This window comes from Bombus impatiens, unplaced genomic scaffold (assembly GCF_000188095.3).
Source record: "Bombus impatiens unplaced genomic scaffold, BIMP_2.2 scf_0259, whole genome shotgun sequence".
Lineage (NCBI taxonomy): Eukaryota > Metazoa > Arthropoda > Insecta > Hymenoptera > Apidae > Bombus > Bombus impatiens.
This window is the reverse complement of record NT_176678.1, coordinates 289,181-308,103: the sequence shown is the minus strand read 5'-3', so window position 1 is coordinate 308,103 and position 18,923 is coordinate 289,181. Positions and strand designations below refer to the sequence as shown.

At 28.4% G+C, this 18,923-nt stretch overlaps 3 protein-coding genes across 6 annotated transcripts; 2 read left to right on the top strand and 1 right to left on the bottom strand.

Annotated features, from left to right (window-relative positions):
- The first annotated feature begins 101 nt into the window (after positions 1–101).
- LOC100749998 (protein mahjong) lies at positions 102–8,847 on the top strand. 2 transcript variants are annotated; one of them, XM_012384407.3, is made up of 19 exons: positions 102–292; positions 1,069–1,345; positions 1,444–1,702; positions 1,793–1,971; positions 2,051–2,505; positions 2,578–3,049; positions 3,124–3,369; positions 3,659–4,036; positions 4,116–4,235; positions 4,395–4,694; positions 4,829–5,026; positions 5,138–5,391; positions 5,510–5,755; positions 5,876–6,062; positions 6,250–6,543; positions 6,637–6,838; positions 6,952–7,158; positions 7,283–7,522; positions 7,693–8,847. In XM_012384407.3, exons 2-19 carry the CDS (start codon positions 1,085–1,087, stop codon positions 7,908–7,910), a joined length of 4,716 nt encoding a protein of 1,571 aa, XP_012239830.1. In that variant the 5' UTR covers positions 102–292; positions 1,069–1,084; the 3' UTR covers positions 7,911–8,847. The 2 variants fall into 2 exon arrangements, with proteins under 2 accessions (XP_012239830.1, XP_003488746.1); XM_003488698.1 differs by lacking the exon at positions 102–292 and having other exon boundaries at positions 1,085–1,345; positions 3,659–4,030; positions 7,693–7,910.
- Positions 8,848–10,350: 1,503 nt separating this feature from the next.
- Positions 10,351–13,988, top strand: LOC100750117 (transcription initiation factor IIA subunit 1). Of its 2 annotated transcripts, none has more exons than XM_012384409.3 (8): positions 10,351–10,543; positions 11,368–11,578; positions 11,804–12,055; positions 12,148–12,335; positions 12,425–12,520; positions 12,823–12,966; positions 13,064–13,153; positions 13,281–13,988. In XM_012384409.3, exons 1-8 carry the CDS (start codon positions 10,520–10,522, stop codon positions 13,386–13,388), a joined length of 1,113 nt encoding a protein of 370 aa, XP_012239832.1. In that variant the 5' UTR covers positions 10,351–10,519; the 3' UTR covers positions 13,389–13,988. The 2 variants fall into 2 exon arrangements, with proteins under 2 accessions (XP_012239832.1, XP_003488747.1); XM_003488699.4 differs by having other exon boundaries at positions 11,768–12,055.
- Positions 13,989–14,070: 82 nt separating this feature from the next.
- LOC100745612 (CCA tRNA nucleotidyltransferase 1, mitochondrial) lies at positions 14,071–16,380 on the bottom strand. 2 transcript variants are annotated; one of them, XM_033320180.1, is made up of 6 exons: positions 16,100–16,380; positions 15,689–15,998; positions 15,324–15,600; positions 14,986–15,180; positions 14,560–14,916; positions 14,071–14,289 (listed from the first exon to the last, which is right to left on the bottom strand). In XM_033320180.1, exons 2-6 carry the CDS (start codon positions 15,969–15,971, stop codon positions 14,088–14,090), a joined length of 1,314 nt encoding a protein of 437 aa, XP_033176071.1. In that variant the 5' UTR covers positions 15,972–15,998; positions 16,100–16,380; the 3' UTR covers positions 14,071–14,087. The 2 variants fall into 2 exon arrangements, with proteins under 2 accessions (XP_033176071.1, XP_012239831.1); XM_012384408.3 differs by having other exon boundaries at positions 16,144–16,380.
- Between the last annotated feature and the right edge of the window lie 2,543 nt (positions 16,381–18,923).

The window sequence follows — 18,923 nt, the reverse complement described above, 5'->3', positions numbered from 1 at the left end:
TTATAACGTAATATACAAAATTTCTTAGAAAACACAAGTTTCTAAAACCAACATATACATTTAAAAAAATCCTACTTTATATTGTGACATTTCAGTATATTTGAAAAGTTGAATTAACTAGCCCGTCTTCAGCGTGCATGTCGGTGGTTACGTTTCGTACTTTTATAAGAAAACATCATTCTTAATTGAAATTTTACATACTCTTACAATTTAACAGTATAATTCACTGTCAAAGGTGACATACACCGTAATAATTGTCAAACGAGTAAACTGTCAAATAAATTTCAAGAAGGTAATGTTTCATTGGCTCTAACCTAATAATATACATGCTGCTTTTCGTTATCTGATTTTCAAAAAACATTAACAAATTGTTTTTATCGATATTCTAATCTCTTGTATTTACAAGTATGTTCAATAATTAATGTGCTATTAATCTTCTTCACGTTTCTTTCCTAAACCTTGATCTTTGTTTATTGTATATTCGACTTTAAGGTTAAGTTATTAGTTTTTAAATTTAATGAACAATTATTTAAAAAACTGAGATGTTAAATAAACATTAGAGTCAAATTAGTTAGATAATTGATTACTTATTAAAAACTTCTAGAAATTATGCTTTTTTTTTAAATTGTCAAAGTATATAGAAATTGGTTAATTACATTTTGTTGTGTAATATGCAATTGTTTAAACATATTATTTTATTTTTATTTAAATTGATATTTTACTTCTATTAATCTTAACTTGTTTTAGTCTTAATTTATGAAAGGAGTAATTGTTAAATGTGCATAGTAAAATAATTGGTAATTGAAATTAATAGATGAAAAGATTTTTGCTTTGGATTATTCGAGTTTCAGTGTTATTTGGTTATTTTATTACGAATGTGTTGGATATTATAGAATTAATGTATTATTAAATATAAAAGTAAAAATATGTATGATATAAGAATAATAAGATCCTATTAATATAATTATGAAATTAAAAAACCAAAAAGTATAACAAATAATCTAAGAATATTAGGGGGATTCTTTGAGAGTTTCACAACTATAAGCTTAATTATATGTGCGTTTATAGGACAATAAGGACAAAGATGTCAAGTGCAGAATCATTGGCCGAAGTAACAGATGTAGTTCAAATTCTCAGACAATGGGAAGAGGAACATTCATCACCTACATATGATCCAGTTCCAACATTACGAAGACTGGCAGAAATTATAGAGCTAGAAACAGAAAATTATTTAAAGATGGATCCTGACCCATTTGATGAAAGACATCCATCACGCACAGATCCAGAGTGCAATTTTGGACATATATTGAAAGTATTATTTAGAAAAGATAATTTTATGACTAAGGTAAGTCTAGTATTGAATTGGAAAGGAAATAATATAATTATTAATTATTATATATATAACTTGAAAGATTATTACATAATTTATTATCCTGTTAACAGCTTATAAATGATTACTTAAGGGATACTTATTGGTCACGTGCGGGTATTACGGGTCGTGATGTTAGAAAGCTCAATATTGCAGCCTGTCGTCTTATGCTTGATATACTTCCTGGTTTAGAAACTTCTGCAGTTTTTCAGCCAGATATGGAAGGACTCATTCATCGTCTGTTTTCTTGGGCAGAAAAAAGCGTAGAACCCTTGCAAAGTTATGCAACTGGGCTTGTAGCTGCTGCAATGGAAGTTCAGGAAATTGCTACAGGTTTCATTTAATTTTAAATAAAGCTTGATATTGGCATTAATATTTAGAATGTATAATTCAGGAAATAATTATTTGTTATTTTTACTAAAGGATTTAGGGAGCAAAATGCAAAAATGGTACCACTGATGTTACAAAGGCTTCATAAATTACAAGAGGAAGCTCAGGAAGAAAGACAACTCGCAGCTAATAGTAGACCATTTGCACATTTTGGTCAAGACAGAAATAGTGGAGGGGATGGAGAAAATAAAGGTGTGCCTGGGAAAAGAAAAGTAAGAATAATTCAATGTATATGATAATATTTAGGAACGTCATTTTGTAAATACTAAATATTAAAAATTGTATTCAAAGGTGAGAGAAAAACTAAAAGAGAATGAAATTCTCAAAAGTTCCAATCATAGTAATTATTTTTCTGAAGAAGAAGAAGACTGTGCTCAGTCCTCTGAAGATTCTGCTCCCTTACCTAAGAAAAAAAAAAGCGATACAGAATGTGAAACTCCTGTAAAAAATAATACTGTGTATCCAGAGATAATGTCTCCACCTTTGTCTGTGCCAAAAAATTCTAATTTAAATAATCAAGTTACACCATCCAAGGCACAGAGTACACATAATAGATCATTGAATGCTTCTTCTGTACGGTGTAATTTGCAAAAAAATTCGTCTTTAATGCAAAGTTCTACTACATTATCAACATCATTATTAGAAGGGAATTCTAATTCTTCATGGGCAGAGATGGAATCATATGTCATTGGAAATATACAGATGCATCCTCCAACATTAGGTACAAGACAAATGTTAATACTAAGGTAAAGATATTAATTTCATATTTCACATTACTTCCAAATATTTATTAAACGTATATATGTATTTTATAACAGGTATCTTACTCCAATGGGTGAATATCAAGAATTCTTAGGTCATGTATTTGAACAAAATGCTTTAGAACTGATTCTGAAGTATATCAATGTTAGAGAAACGAAGGACAGTCGCTTAGCATTTGAAGCTCTGAAATACTTAGCTTCCCTTCTGTGTCATAAAAAATTTTCTATTGAATTTCTTAATGTTGGAGGTCTTCAAAAGCTATTAGATGTTCCAAGACCCAGTGTTGCAGCTACTGGTGTCTCTATCTGTTTATACTACTTAGCATATTGTGAAGATGCAATGGAAAGAGTATGTCTATTGCCAAAGCATGTTATTTCAGATCTTGTTACCTATGCATTATGGCTCCTAGAACGAAGTCATGATTCTGGAAGGTGCCATGCAACAATGTTTTTTGGATTTTCTTTTCCATTTAAAGTAATACTTGAAGAATTTGATGCACAGGATGGGCTTCGGAAACTTTTCAATGTGGTAAGAATTGTTTTAAATCACTTTCACCTATTTTAGCATCAATTTTTTGGTATTTAATATATACATTTTTTAAGATATCCACATTACCAATTTTAAACATAGAGGAAGAACCGGCATTAAACGATGATGAAGAATGTGCTTCTAGGCAAATAGTTAGGCATGTTGCAGTAGCTTTAAAACGATATATGGAAGCCCATTTACATCTTAAAACAGAACAATTACAAAGAGCAGAAAATGCTAGAGCAGAGCGTGACACCTGGCAACCATCATTACCACCTTATAAGGCTGTGAAGCTAAGCAGTGAAGAAGTTCAGGCAAAGGTAAAAATATTCAAATTCAAGTATTAATAGTATTCATGGTATTAATAATTAAGTACTAATTTATATTATGTATTAAATTCAATTCAAAACACAAATTTAAAAATATTGTATACAAGGTAACTATTAATTGTAGTTAATTATTTTTCATTATTTCCAAAACTATTATTTTTGACATAATATTAAAACATATACATGTAACATATATTATAATATTATAACATATAGCAATATAATATAATGGTTTATAATAGGAAAATATAAATATTTATTAAATTCATGTTTATTAAAGGTGGAAATACTTCAAGAATTAATGTCTGTAAGAGCAGCATGGCCGCCAGTAGAAGAGTTATATCGCCTTGGAGGCATAACGCTTCTTCTTCAAATTATTGCCTTTGCTAGAGAATGGAATTATAGTGGCAGGGTTCATACAACTTCCAGCGCAGAAACGGTTCGCTCTTGCTTAGATGTAGTAGCTATTTGTTCTGTAGTGCCAAAAGTGATGTTATTACTTTGTGAAAGAGTAGACATGCCTGATATGTCAATGACAATGGCAATTAACTTACTCTTAGCTGCAGCAGAATGCGAAATTATTGCAGATCCTGATGTACAAAGGGCTGCACTGAGAGCTGTAATTAATTGTGTCTGTGCTCCTATAAATAGGGTAATGGTATATATTAAATAAATATTAAATAATTGAACAAGTTTAAAATAATAAGTCACAGTTATCTGTTTATTTTACATTACAGATTGGTGGTAATGTAGCAAGATTCTCGGTAACAGGTTCTGCTAAGAAAAAGGCAAATAATAATAGTGAAGAGTTAATACAAAAAATTTGGGGAAGTGTCAGGTCTAATAATGGAATAATGGTATATATTGATAAATATGTATACATATTTTATTTAAGTAAATGTTAATTATTAACAGTTTTGATCAATTTTAATACTTCTTTTGCAATACTTAGTTTTTGCAATACTTAGTATTACTTTTTTCTTAATTTAACTTAATTTTGTTTCTTTATTTTATAGGTTTTGTTACAATTGATGATGGTTAAAACTCCGATCACAGATGCAGATAGTATAAGAGCATTGGCTTGTCGAGCTTTGGCAGGTTTGGCACGAAGTGAAAAAGTCAGACAAATAATTAGTAAGCTCCCCATGTTTACCGATGGACAAATTCAAGCACTTATGAAAGATCCAATACTTCAAGAAAAGAGGCAGGAACATGTTATGTTTCAAAAGTATGCTTTAGAGCTAATGGGAAGAGTTTCTGGAGAAGCGAAACCTACCGGAGCAGAATATGAAATTTCTTTAGCCAGTTTACACAGAGTGAGTTTTATTTTAAACTTATTTAATTCAATTTTTATCACATAATAATTTAATTCAATTATTGTTTCAATATATTTTTTATATTTGATTTCATTTTATTGTTCTCTTAATAACGCTAAATTTTAACTTTGCAGGCAAATGTAGTGGCACAAACAAGAATACAATATAACGAACAACAGTTAAATCAATTAATATATCAGCATTTAATGTCAAAAGGCTTAACAGAAACTGCATCGACACTCCACAGGGAAGCAAATTTAGATTCTTCTGCAATTATGAAACCAGTATGTACATATCAACCATTTACTTACCGCAGTCCTGCAGCTACTGGAGTAAGTTATATCCATAAGAATAAAACAGATTTCGTTTGTAAATTTGTTGAATAGATATAATAGAAAAATGAGTATATACGTGAAATTTAAATATGTATATTTTTTGTTCAGACAAGAAATGGATTTTCTCCCAGCGCAACGGTAAATTTGTACAATACGAACAGATGCAATCAAAGAGAAGTCACTTCGCGAAACAATACCACACCTACTTCATCATTTAGGTACATATCTCATTCAAATACCGGTTCGGGTTCATCGTCATTATGTTCCGGAAATAATATACGCATGAAGCATTCTGACTGCCTCAATCAAAATGTTATTCCAAATAGCACAAATCAACTAATTAAATTACAAATTAATCAAAAGTAAGTTTATATTACAGAAATAATAATTTTTTCTGTCAATTATTAATTGAGTCTATATACGATTTTATTTGAAAGTTATAAATAATATAAGATAAATTAAGTACTTAAATAATTTCAGAAAAAATCAATCCGATAAGCAGCCTCTAGTCAATCAAATAAATTGTCACTCCATTAATCAGCCAACAGTATGTCGATCACTGCAGAAACAAATTTCGAGAGATCCTGCAGGTGGTGGAGGGCCTGGAGTGGCTACATCAAATCCATCTACTATAACACTGGATTCTATTATAACGGAATATTTAACTAATCAACACGCATTATGTAAAAATCCTATGGTTACTTGCCCACAATTTAATCTATTTGAGTATGTATTTTTTAAATTAATTTATTTAAGTGTTATAAGTGGAATTTTGTTTAAAAGGTTTTTAATATTATTTACTATTTGATTCTTATAATATTATAATAAAATAATATTTAATTTCAGACCACATAAATGTCCAGATCCCTGTACAAAAAATTCAATACCAACAAATGTAACAGTAAGACTGGCCAAAAGAGCATTAGGCATGGATGGTAGAAGATTGGATAGGAGACTTATTTATAGCCGATTTTGTCCTGTAAAAACTTTCCGGCCTACGGATGTTGCAACCTTCACCTACTGTATCTTTTCAGTAACGTTATCTCTATTTTATCAATATTAAAAATACATAGATATTCATATTTTATATATTATCGCTAGTTTTTCTGATATAAATATTTAATAAATAGTTACAATAAATTCGTGATAACATATTTGTAATATATATATATATGTATAAAAAATATTTTCTAATTTAATGTATTTTATTATTTTTGCAGCCTTGTCAACAATATTTAATGTTAGGTACTTATGCGGGAGATGTAAAAATGTACAATATACATACAGGATTAGAGGAAGCGACATATTCATGCCATGAATCTTATATTTATCACATGGAATGCAACCAACGTGGAAATTTGTTATTAACTTCTACTCCATGGAGAAGTCCTATGTCTGTACTTTGGAGTATAGGAACATTCTTTGATTTAAAATTATCTTTAGAAAACATAGAATATGTTGAATTTGGAAAACTTCAAGATAGAATTATTGGAACCGACAGTGGCATTGCAACAGTATGTTTCTCTTTCTGTATAATTATCAGCATGAAAACGTTTTGATAATTTTCACAACTACCTATATGTAATTATTTCTATAATTTTTTTCAGATTTATGATATAGCTACTGGACAATTAATAACCAGTTTCGCTCCTTCGATTTCTAATCGATACACTATGAATCGTGCTACTTTTAGTATGAATGATGAATTGGTTTTACATGATGGAATATTGTGGGATGCAAATTCAGGGAAACAAATTCACAAATTTGATAAATTAAATCAAACGCTTAATGGAGTTTTTCATCCTAATGGTACTGATATTTAATCGCATATAATTTAACAATAGATTTGTACTAAAGTGTAAAATAGAATGAAATTTACTAATACAGAATAATATATTTAATATTAAATAATTTGTTGATAGGTATAGAAGTAGTGTCGAATACAGAGGTTTGGGATTTAAGAACTTTCCATTTGCTGAAAACAGTGCCAACACTTGATCAAATGGAAGTAATCTTTTCTCCTGTTAATAATATTATATATGCTGTATCACTGGAGAAAGAAAATATAGATGAAACTAATTATATTACTTCATTTAAAACATTAGATGCTTTGGACTACAGTAATATTGGTAAGCTACGGTGATTATTTAAGTAATTGTTGTAAGAATTTATTGGGTAATTTTTATTCTATTGAACATTTTGAATTAATTCAATCTAAAATAAAAAGTAATCATCATAATTAAATAATTACAGCAACTTATGATGTTAGAAGAGGAGTTTATGGATTGGCTTGTAATAAATTTGACACACAAATAGCGGTAGTTGAAATAGTTAATGAATTCGATGAGAATCATGAATCCAGTGTAAGGCTGTATGATGTCGGCAGAAGAAAAGGTGATAAAGATGAAACAGATGAGGATGATGATGAAGAAGATCTTGATGCAAGCGATGATGATGGTTCGAATTCTAGCTCTGATGATAATAATGCTGATGGTTTGTCATACTTTTATATAACTTTATTCTACTTCAACTAAATTTTTCAGTATTTTGAGAAGTTATGACGATTACATGAGGATTAATCATTTTTATTTGTTTTGCTTCTGTTGGAAATTATTTACCAATTTAAAAAATTTAAAAGCATAATGATGTTTATGTTTAAATAGATGCGGACAATCCGGACGCAGCAACAGAAGGGAATGGGGATGAAAATGAGCGGAGTAATCGTGAGAACAACGACGATGATGACGACGACGATGACGAAGATGATTCAGCTGATGGAGATGATTCTGGAGACAATATGACACACTACAGCAGATCTCCCGATTCCTCTGATATTTTTCTTTCTGATATTGATCTCGAAAGTCTTTCCTCATCATCATGAAATTTTATCTTCAACAGTTCCAGTGCATTATATATAGAAATTTATTTCATTTTTGGCCAATCAGTGGGGACTGAAAGATGTTTCATTATAACATAATATTTTTAATAATGTTTATTATTATTGGCGAAATGGAAATATGCATTTAAGTAAAAACTCTATACTAAGCAATTTTACTTATTTATTCCATGTACTTTTTATATATGGAGCAGTACAATTTTCATGCATATGTACAATTTCTATATATGCAGGAGTACAATTCAGAGCTATTAGATAAACTACAACTAATTAAATAACAAACAACTCAAATATTTCTTGTGCATTCAATTTCAATTCAAAGTTAGAAAGGTGTTGATTATCTTGCATAAAATTTATATTGAAAAATATTAAAATATATTCCTTTCGCCAATATTAAAATGAAACTATATTATGATTAAAGATTGGCCAATGAAATAATTCTGAGTCGATTTACTCAACAATCATCAAAGAGGTAAATGATACAAAAAATTAATTGCTAATGTAATTTTGAATTTCCATTGAAATTCTTATCTATAGATTTAAATGTATATATTATTATTTAAGATATTTGTTATTCAATGAACTTGTATTACATATTCTCTAAATACTGAATTATTCATAAGAAATCCGCTCACTATTCGAAATAATGGCAAACATTTTTATTGATTGGTAGACCACATTTAAGATCACTAGAAATTTTTAAGTATTTTAGGATTTTGATTTGTTGAAACAGCAAGTTTTCAGAATTCTCTAATAGTACACCTATGTATATGAAAAAAGAATATGAGAGAAAGAAAGAGTGTATGAGAGAATAAATGAGAGATTGTAAAAAGTTGATTTAATCCTGTCATTTGTTATTATTAATAAAGAATCGTGAATTTGTATAGGTGAGCTCTAATAAATAGAACCATGCTTTATGATGAATTTTTAGCAAATCTATCAATATTCTTGGATTTGTACTGTATTGGGTTCTACTTTATTTGAAGGGAAAGTCTTCTTGAAAACTATTTTTCTGCTTCTCATTCACCATGCATGGAATGTTAAAAAAAGTCTGACATCTCGTCCTTTTTAGTTTTTCTATCTTTGGTGGTCCTATTGTTTTAGATAGGTTTCGAACCACTAAAACCGTGCTGAAATAAGCACAAAAACAACTATAAAATAAATCGAGTTGCAGAGGTACTGCTGGCTTGCAAAAACGGTGTTGCTACGTTGTTTACCATGGCTGGCGTTTAAAACAAATTTTGATATAATATGAGTTATAAATTATAATAAAGAATGACTTTTTATTCAAAAAAATGTACAAAATCAAGAGAAATTAAGAAAAATTTTCAGCGATTGAACTTTCAATATCATTGCTGCGTAGCCTTTCCAACATTTAGGGAATTTAGCGCGGTTGCAGCGCGTGGAGCGCTGAAGCACTCTGCTTGCGTTACAATTTCAAACAATTCCAAAACTAATTCGACCAACTCGCAACTAATTTAAATGAAAAAATACATAATAACAAAGATTCCACGGGATGACCAGTATCAGCGTAACTCACTCGGCAATTCGCCCAACGACTCACTAACTAAAAACTCTCAATCCAGATGGACCTGCCCTTATATACTCCTGTCCCCGCTTCTCGGGTCAATCCTTGTTTTTAAGGAGAGTCATAAAATCATTGCGTACTTCTGACAGGTACGCGGCCCTTCCGTGGCCATGGCTACGTCTGGTGACCCGTTATGCCACCTTAAACCTGAACCCATCGTCGTAAAGCCAGGTTGGAACATTAAAAGTTATTTTCCTTATTGTTATTGCTTAAACATTAAAATCTTGACTATGGTGATGGGGGGTTTTCCCAGCATTCCTGACGGAAAATCCCACTGTCCTTCCATCTCCGACATATAATAGATCGACTATATAGATCGACTTCGCGCTTTAATGAAATTTACTTAGACACTGAGCTTAGCGTGACGATTATAGCGACTCAACGATTCTCTACTTTTGAGTCGCAGAGTGACTCATTTATCTGTTCGTATTTATATGACAATTCATGATTAATTTATTATCCAATAAGACAAATTCTTACTAACTAATGGCAATAAACATTATTTTGATTGGAGTTTACAATATTAGAAAGCGAGCGATTTATACATTGGCAATGTTCTTTCCCAAGGTAATCAAAGTAAATACGAAATTTGAGAATGATCACAGTTGTTACTGATAAATAATTTTGACATTTAATTAATAAATTTATTAAATAACATTTGTTCGTTGCCTCAGTTACGCTGCTGTACAGTTAAATTTGCGACGCTAGTATTTACCCTATTATCATACAAGATTTTCATACCAGAGGGACCCACAGGCGTAAACCAGTTCACAACAATAGTGATATTTTCTTTAATTCACAAGTATTTAACTTTACGATATTGGATGCATTGGTTTCTCTTGAGATAACTGTTCTCAGTTCATGTTAGAGTCAGGTGGAATGGGAGACGTGTCCACAGTATATAAAAGAGCGATGCTACCGCGGATCGGCTTCTGAACTGGGGCTGATTTATTCGTTGGATTATTCCTATTGTTTTTCTTATTAGACAATACGAATTATCCTCGCAATGGCCCTCAGTCAGACAACTGTGGTGAGTAATAAACATGAACAAAAGCAACAACTGATTAAAAAAACAATTAATTGCAATCATCACAATGACGACAATGACGATTTTTATCGGTCGATTTATGTTAATACCATTATCATTGTTATCCTCATCTTTGATCCCTTTTGTTCCAACCAAAGATTATTTTCTTTCGACATTTATTCTCTTTTTAAATCAAATCGTGTTTTGCAATCTTAATAATTACAAATTATGAATTTTTAGGTTGTATAATGCTAAAATTCTAAAACGTTATCAGTGAAAATTTTTAATCAAATTCATTGCGACTTTATTTATATTTTCCTTTTCAGATAAATTTCTCCACTACATTTTTTCAAAGTGTTGTAGGTTAGAATTGATGGCAATATTTTCAAATGGTTTCAATGTCCCTTAATTTCTCTATGTGTTCTTTTTTGTGTAATTAAAGCATACTAAAATTATCCTATATCTTCTAAATAAACATTGGAATTTCTTTAAAAAAAATAGATTTTTAGATAATAGTAGAATATAAGTAATTTATTAAAGAATAAAGGTGTAGAATTCTATGAATAATATTGTTTTAAAATATTGTATTTTATAGTCGTTGTTAATCTTTAATTATACATATAAAAAGATTAGTCTGGTACATTTTAGATTGATGTATTTTATCAAAAGTAATTTTCATGAAAACTAATTCATGAAAATGCTCCAAAACTTTAACATAACATTAAGATATAAAATAAAGTAAAGTAAAAGGAAAAGTATTATTGAACAGATAAAGTAATGTAAATTTTAAAAATGTCAATTGATAATGAAATTCATGTTAATTACAGTTAAAACTATACAATACTGTGATAGAGGATGTTATATCAGGTGTAAGAGAATCATTTATAGATGAAGGTGTAGATGAACAAGTATTACAAGAGCTCAAACAAATATGGGAAACCAAATTAATGTCTAGTAAAGCTGTTGAACTTAATCCAGATCCTCCAGAGCCTCAGGTTCCCCAAATAAATACGCACAAAGCTGTGCCTGTTAACAAGGGTAAGATCTATATTTTCTCTTATAAAACAATATTTTTGGTGAAAATAATTGAAATTAAGAAAATTTTAGAAGGATAGAAGAGACTATCAAATAAAATTATAATTATAACAAATTGCTCTCATCATAGGATTGCCATTAAAAATTAAAAATATACTTTCTCAACAAATTTAATGCAGTTCACACTTTTAGGAGTAACTATAGGAAATCATTTTGTACAACAAACAGGAGGAAATTCTGCTCCTCAACAAGCATCGCAACAACAGCAATCGCCTCAGCAATCACAAACTCAGACACAATGCCATTCAACAACAACTGGTATACAACACACTGGTACACCAGTACAGCAATTAGTAACATCAACGCCAGCAGTAATGGACAGACAAGTACCTATTCAAATAACATTGCCACCACAAACGGGCGTTCCTGATGCTCCGTTAAGAGTTTTAACTATTCAGGTTCCTGCGTCTGCAATTCAAGGTACATTGAAATAACATTCACATAATAGTTAACATATATTAATATTAAGGAAATAAAAATGATGTATTTGCAACTAATTAATTTACTTTTAGGTAATCAGTTGCACACAATTTTAACAGGACCAGTTATTACAGCTGCAATGGGGCTGCCAGCAAATCTAGCTTCCACATTACTCCAGCAACATGTTAATTCTACACTTCAGGGTCAAGCAACGCTGACTCCACTTCAACTCGTTACACAAAGTGCAAACAATGTTTCTCAGCGACCTGTCCAAATTCAAGTAATTAATAGAAATATATAACAGTATATTATTGTCATTTTATACATTCATATTATTTTAACAGTATATATTAACCTTACATTTCTTAGGAGCAAGCAACATTGACACCACTCCCAGTTAGTCAGCCTCTTCAAGTTGTTACGCAAAATGCGAACAATGTCTCTCAGCGGTCTGTTCAAAATCAGGTAATGAGAAATAGTACATTAAATTTAAATGGTAAAAGGTATAATTTTATATATACGTTCTAATTTCATATATGAAGAGATTACTATATTATAAATAAAATATGTTAATTTGGCCATTTAATTCTATAATGAATAATATAAATAAAATATATAACAATTAGTCATTTGACTAGTTTAATTTATTAATAACAAAAATTTATTTTCTATATAACTCATTTCTCTAAAATTATGATTATTTTTTATATAGGAGAAAAATATAAACAAATAAGAATTAGTTATTTCTTTCATTTTCTCACAAATAGAATAACATAGCACAATTAGATGGTCCACTTGGAGATTCGTCAGATGATGATGAAGAAGAGGAAGAAGAGGATAATGAAGATGAAGAAGAAGATCTTGATGATAAAGAAGAAGACGAAAATGATGAAGCTGCGGCAAGAGAAGAGGTCTTTAAAATATTTCGCTATTTTAGTTTCGTTTTATTTGTGCTGTGCTACGAAATAGAAAAATCATTTATTTAATAATATGACTCCTATTTCGTAGGAGCCGTTGAATTCAGAAGATGATGTAACAGATGATGACCCGGCAGATCTTTTTGATACTGATAATGTTGTTGTTTGTCAGTATGACAAGGTATTTAATAATTTTACAGTGATACATTACTCTGATAAATAAAAAATGATTTAAAGAGATTTATTTATCAAAATCCAAATATAGTTATTAATAATATTTTTTTAATAAATGAAAAATCAATTTTTAGATAACAAGGAGTAGAAATAAATGGAAATTCTACCTCAAAGACGGAATAATGAACCTTAATGGCAAAGATTATGTTTTTCAGAAAATGAATGGTGATGCGGAATGGTAAATAATATGTAAAACTATGGAAATCGATTCGGTAATGTGTTCACGTGAAATTGGTTCAAAATTTACCTTTAAATTCGTGCTCTAAAAGTTTTTTAATTTCTTTAATCAAGATATGCGATACTTGTTTTAAAATTTATATGACGCAGGATTAGGCTCGATTGGAATTTCTACTTTTTTTTCTTCTTTTTTCCTTTTTTTTTTTTTTAATATGAAAAGTGCACTGAAACCTCAGTTATTTAATTGAATAAAAAATATTTTATACTTATTGATCTTAAGTTTAAGAAAGAGTATTAATAATAAACTCTTTTATGCCTTTAATTAAAGAAAAGCATAAAGATTTTGAATTAAAATAAGAAAATATTAGTCATTCCAAAAATCGCATAATTCAAATTTAATTTGATGCAAATATCGTATGATCAAGATTTCACTGTATAAAAAGCTCAATAATCAAGCAAGTCTGCTATTGTATTTTGAACAGTCTCCAAGTTTTTTCATGTGAGTTTACTATGTAAATAAATTCTAAAGGATTGCAATCCACCATAAATATGTGATGCTCTTAACAATAAATGTGTCTTATACTGTTAAAAACCTTAATACATAATATGTATAATTGTTTTTCCTCTTCTTATTCCTTTTAAAATTATAAATATGAAAGTTCTATATTATTCAAAAACCAGAATATATATAGTTTCATCAAAATTTATTTACTTAAAAACATGTTATCTTTTTCTAACTTTTTATCCTCTAATTCACTAATAATTCGTGGGACCTCCTGTAATAGTTCTTCTGCATTTGTTTGAAAATCTTTGTCCAACCAAATATCTTTTAATTCCTTAATAACAATACCCATCATTTTCCCCTTCCTAACATATTGTTTTAACATGTCTCCACTAACTGGAAATCTGAAAACATCAAAATATATAAGAATACATTATATAACATATTAAGAGTAACAGCGATAGTAAATCTTTAATAAAAGTATAAATATAATGTGAAAAAGATTATTTTATAATTGAACCTTGTTATACATATAATTTAATGCGTAATATTTATTGTATGTATACTTTCCTTTATTTTTAAGTTAGTAGAAAAGATGAAAAATATTTACGTTTTAACGTATTTTCTATTATAATTATATTTCAGATTGTTATAATTTTAAAGTTGGTTGTTACCTTGGTATTACTAATTTTTCTACATCTTTAGCAAGACTAAAATATTGTTTAGAGTTTAATAATTCACAAATATAACTTCTTGCATTAACAACATTTCCTTTCCAATGAATAAGAATTCTTTTCCAAAATTTTAGATTTACTGAAGGTTTGTCTTCCTTGTATCTAACCAAAAATAATGCTAAATCTCTTTCATATGCAGATAACTTTAATCTATTATGAAGTTGCAATACTTCATTTTCATCTTTTAGCATTGTAGCAAGATAAGTAATTGGTTGCAAAGAAATATTATTTTTTTTAGATGTATCGTAAACGATCTCAAAGTTTTTTATATTTGGATTTTCTGAAAGTCCCACATATCTGAAATTAAATATCTATAAATACATCACATTAAGTTTATTTTCATTCTACTTTTTAATTTACTATTACCTTGTGATACCACATTCTAACAATTTCAAAGTTAGTTCTTTAGCATAATTTCCAGAAAGGATTTTTGACCATTCATTCCAAATTCTTTCTCCAGATATTCCTTCCAATCCATGTATATTTTCTTTTATTGCTATTATAGTAGATTCATCATGAATATCTGGTTGTTCTGCAATTCTTCCATAAAATCGAAAATACCTATATAATATAAATTTTATGGAATTAAACAAGAGAATTTTTATATAGAAATAACTTAATTTCAATTTACTTAGTATTAATTTACCTAACTTGAAAAGATGTATATATATCATTAATTACATGAAAAACTAATAAAAAAATACCTAAAAATTCGAAGATAATCTTCCTTAATCCTACATGTTGGATTTCCTACAAAAACAACTCTTCGTTTCTGTAAATCATCATAACCGAAGAAATAATCATATATTCTTCCTTCAAAATCAAGAAACATGGAATTTATTGTCAGATCTCTACGAAGAGCATCTAATTTCCAATCTTTTGTAAATTTGACTTTTGCATGTCTACCATCAGTGTGTGTGTCGATTCTAAGTGTAGTTACTTCAAAATTTTCTTTATCATTTATTCTTGAAGTAATTGTACCTGAAATAATTTCCATGAAAGGATTTAATTTTGTTACAATGTATCATTTTAATAATAACAAATAATACTGGTATATATTTCAACATACCATGCTTTTCCCCTTTGTTATTAATCATTCTGATATTTTCTTTTTCAAACATAATTTTCATTTCCTCTGGGGTAGCATCTGTTGCAAAATCTAAATCTGCAGGTTTTATATCCATTAAAATATCTCTGACAGCACCACCAGCAAGTTTTAGTTGATAATTATACTTTCTAAACAATTGTGCTAAAGTATTAAGTTCTGGTGTAAATATAGAATGAAACAATGGATTATCCAGTTTTTTAACTACTGGATCAGATCTGCTTCGTGGCATTAATTCTTCCTTCATAATAACTTTTTGCCAGGTTTTATACACCTTTTCAAAATTTTAAATGTTAGTTATTAAAACAATTTTAATGAAATAAAATTTTTTATGACATCATTCATATGAAGCTTCAATCTCGATAAGAACTTAACCTCAATGTTAGTAAAAGAGTATATTTGAAATATTATATATTTACTCTTAAAAGGCGATAAGAAGAAATATTATAATTTACGCCAGAAAGGACTGTAAACATCACTTAGAATTTCTTATATCTCCTTATTATTTAACAAAATAATTTTCTCGATTGACAGCCACTTTGAATACCACTTTACTTCATTGATAATTATTCATAAATGCCAGCCGTGCTGCTTTAATCTTCAATTTTCAAAGAAGATACTTTTATTAAAAATGAAATTATTCGCCAGAAAACTATCTTTTCTTTCGTTATCTAATTTTTATAATGTAAATTGTATTTTGAATGAAAAATTCGTATGTTATTAAATTTTATAGGTTATATTTACGTAAATTACATAATACGTATTGTTATTATCGTTATCATTACTTCTTTTTATGTTTACATATTATGTTTTAGAATTTCAGAATACTTAAGCACAAGAAATGGCTTTTTATATGCATTGATACATCAACAATCAGAAATGTTCTTATGGGTATAGGTTATATTTTTTATTTGTATTATGAAAAATATAAAAAATTTTATGCAAGTCTTTCATTAATTAGTAATTAAAAAATATTATGGTGAAATTAAAAGATTATATAAAATAGAAATAAATATTTTTGATAATACTTAATAAGATTTAAATTTAATTACAATTTTAGTCAATTATAAAATGTTTAATTTAAAAAGTTCAACTTCCTTTTTGATAATATTAAATTCTTTATTTCTCCCTTCATTTTATATACATCATTATTTAGTACAAAAGATTCCACACACATACGCAGACATCCTCGTTACTGTTTGCACCTGCTACAAATTTGCATCCATAGTCATTCAAGTTTTGGATATCGTCAATTATTAAGCAAGTTCAATTTTCCATATCGTACCTAATTCTTGACTTGAAAGGATAAAAAGTATAAAAATTTAATAATTGAGGGATCTTTTGTTCGATTCTTTAACATGTAGTATATATTTTTGAAAACACTAATCTTTATTTCTTTTGTTTTTGGCATTTTAATATTATTATGTACAATGCAACAAGTTTATGATCCTATCATTATTATCTGTGAGTATTTTCTGGAGCTTTCGTGTAAATATTATATGACTTTCTGAGATACTTGAGGTAACAATACCTTTAGTTTACTATTCTGTGGCTTTCCCGTGGTTTGTAGGCCACAGTTTTTCAAACTTTGACTTCATCTTGAACACAATTCAACTTCACTACTGCAGAATGTGGGTATAGAGAGATGAGAAGAATTTTTATATATACATTAGTGATTAATTGGCGGATGTGACAAACTAAGTACACTTCCTATTTATTTTAACCTTGTGATACAATTACAAATAGACCCCGTTACATATGCATATGAAACTAAGTCTATAATATGATATAATATATATATATATATATTATATATATATATATAAATGTTACTAATATAAATATATTATATAGGGATATAATATCCATCATCTACTTTTTAAACAGCAGACTAAATAATCTAGACATGATATTGTCAAATAATTAATTTAAATAAATGTTTATGTATAAAACAATTAGAAGGTTCAGAATTGGATAATAAGATTTTCTGTGAAACAATACATGTTTTCAGAAATAAGGATAGGAAATCGATTTAATAGAAAGCCATTTTTTTTTACTATAAGTTCAACTGACTTAGCAGTTGTAATTTTGTTATTGATTGTAAGTTAAATGTTCAACATGATTGGGCGGATGGCAGTAGGCAATGCTCCAAATGATAATCACAGACAGACTGACTTTGGGTATAGAAGTTTTAGTATTATTGTTAATGTTTTATCACACTTTCCAAAAGAATATTCTAATTAAAATTTTAGGAAATGAATTATTTTTCAATTTGTTTTTCGTTGGACTACCTTGCTCAACTTATCTAGAATTTAGAAAGTATAAATACAATAAGATCTGGATAACGTTCATGTATATTATATGAAACACAAGAGACACAGTTCTTTTTAAATATACATTATTTACTTTTTATTACTTAGCGTTGAAAAGAATCGAACATTATCCGATCGCTTTTATGTATTTCAGAGAAATATGCTTAAACATGATTGGCTAAATATCGGCCAACCGGATTTGATATACGTTGAGCAGTACCTCTTGAAATCCTTATTTCACAATTTCAGGAGAGGATCTTCTATTTCTTAAGGCTCATTTCCATTCATCCTATTTCGCTCATTCTCGCACAGATTTTATGGCTATACAACATTAGAGTTGGACAATTTTTATTCGAATAATAATCAATAAACAAAATACTTAAATAAGATGTTATTCTCAAATAATTATTTATTTTTGACTAATTGTATTATATTTTTGCAAATGAATGCGATCCTTATTTGAATAGCATTTTTTAAAACATCCAGTCATCACAGAAATTTAATAACTTTCTATTATAATAATCATTTTTTAGATGACACACTATAAAAAACATTGTTATTTATAATACAAAATTATTTGTACTCGTATAATTAATAAATTTTATAAGATAACTTTTTAAGTGATCAGTTGTTTAATATGAAATTTAATGATGATTTATTTTATTCTGTTAGTTTTAATACAATTATTCGAAATATTTTTGTAACACAAACAAAATAGACTGTATATTTATTCGAATAAATTTCATCCATCTAAATAGACTTAAAAATAAATAGACCATAATCCTAATTAAAGTTCCCTTAATCAATTACCTACATATTAATGATACATATATAGAATAGTACTAATAACAATGCAGTAATAGACACAATGGTAATAATAATAATGA